Genomic DNA, 1,806 nt, shown 5'->3' with positions numbered 1-1,806 from the left:
TGTGTTTAAATATTTATATCTCACATATTTTCTTTATTCATTCATCTACCAATGGACACTTAGATTGATTCCTTATCTTGGCTCTTGTGAACAATGCTTCAGTGAAAATGGGAGAGCAGGTATCTTTTCAACATACTAATTAATTACATTTTCCTTGGTGGAATTCTGGGATCATATGGAGAACTCCCAAACTATTTTCCCTATTAGGAGTCATTATTTGCTTTCTCACTAACAGTATACAAGGGTTCCTTTATTCCTCACATTCTCACCAAACTTGTTATCTTTTGTCATTTTTTATAATAGCCGTTCTAACAGGCAAGGGGTGAAATCTTACTAAAGTTTTAATTTATATTAGCAATGTTGAATGTTTTACATATGTCTTGCTTGTAATGCTAACATAAAAAGTTGGATTTCATAACTTTGACTTCTCTTCTAATTTTTGATTGAATTTTCATTTTTCTTGTTCTTCAGGTAGTACTGCCAACAAAACTAATGGATGTTGCAAATCACTCTGTTGTGTCAGAATTTGTGTTGCTGGGACTCACCAATTCCTGGGAGATCCAACTTCTTCTCTTTGTATTTTCCTCCATGTTTTATGTGGCAAGCATGACAGGAAACTCCCTCATTGTGTTCACGGTAGCTTCTGACCCTCACTTGCACTCCCCCATGTACTTTCTGTTGGCCAATCTCTCTTTCACTGACTTGGGTGTTTCTTCTGTAAGTTCTCCTAAGATGATTTATGACCTCTTCAGAAAGCACAAAGTCATCTCCTTTGGAGGTTGCATTGCTCAGATCTTCTTCATCCATGTCATCGGTGGTGTGGAGATGGTGCTGCTCATAGCCATGGCCTTTGACAGATACGTGGCCATTTGTAAACCCCTGCATTATCTGACTATTATGAACCCACGAATGTGTGTCTTCTTTTTAGTGGCTGCCTGGGTGATTGGCCTTCTGCACTCTGTGGTTCAGTTGGTTTTTGTAGTAAACCTGCCCTTTTGTGGTCCTCATGTGTTGGACAGCTTCTACTGTGACCTTCCTCGGATCATCAGACTTGCCTGCACAGACACCTACCAACTGGAATTCATGGTCATGGCCAACAGTGGGTTCATCTCGGTGGGCTCCTTCCTCCTACTGATCATTTCCTATGTTGTCATCATGCTCACTGTTCACAAACACTCATCCGCTGGTTCATCCAAGGCTTTGTCCACACTTTCAGCTCACATCAGTGTGGTAGTCTTGTTCTTTGGTCCACTGATATTCTTCTATACCTGGCCATCTCCTTCCACACACCTGGATAAGTTTCTTGCCTTCTTTGATGCAGTTCTCACTCCTGTTTTGAATCCTATGATTTACACATTCAGGAATCAAGAAATGAAGGCAGCGATGAGGAGAGTGTGTAGACAGCTAGTGAGTTACAGGAAGATCTCCTAAGGATTGCCAGTGTTGTTCAAGCCTCATTAATCATTGAAATGCATTGTGAAGGCCAAATTCTGAAAAAAATTCTTTTTCTTACTTGATATGATAATGTACACTAATATTGGGTCCATTATGCCTTCCCTTAAAAGGCTTAAAAGGGAAAATCTTCTGAAATTTTTTCCTTCTGAAGAGAGGAGTTACATATGAAGCATCAATATATAGAAATAATAGATTACAATAATCTTGATCATCAATTCCTAAGGAATAGATTTTAATGCAATAATTATTAGAAATCCATAGAGTTCATTAAGACTTTCAGAACAGGGAGAAATATTTCCCTTGCTGTAATCCTGGATAAGCATATCTCAACTACATTTGCAAAGCTCCTAT

General features: G+C 38.8%; 1 protein-coding gene across 1 annotated transcript; it reads left to right on the top strand.

Annotated features, from left to right (window-relative positions):
* The first annotated feature begins 492 nt into the window (after positions 1–492).
* Positions 493–1,431, top strand: LOC100345356 (olfactory receptor 4F3/4F16/4F29-like). The gene has a single exon (XM_002718019.4). The coding sequence runs from the start codon at positions 493–495 to the stop codon at positions 1,429–1,431; it is 939 nt and encodes a 312-aa protein (XP_002718065.3).
* The last annotated feature ends 375 nt before the right edge of the window (positions 1,432–1,806 follow it).

Source organism: Oryctolagus cuniculus, chromosome 12 (assembly GCF_051225735.1).
Source record: "Oryctolagus cuniculus isolate XC-2025 breed Fujian yellow rabbit chromosome 12, ASM5122573v1, whole genome shotgun sequence".
Classification (NCBI taxonomy): Eukaryota; Metazoa; Chordata; class Mammalia; order Lagomorpha; family Leporidae; genus Oryctolagus; species Oryctolagus cuniculus.
The sequence above is the reverse complement of the archived record's forward strand: the minus strand, read 5'-3'. Positions and strand labels throughout refer to the sequence as shown.

Bases quoted from the DNA above. Each gene is read 5' to 3' on its own strand.
- LOC100345356 (XM_002718019.4), top strand. From the start codon at position 493: ATGGATGTTGCAAATCACTCTGTTGTGTCAGAATTTGTGTTGCTGGGA.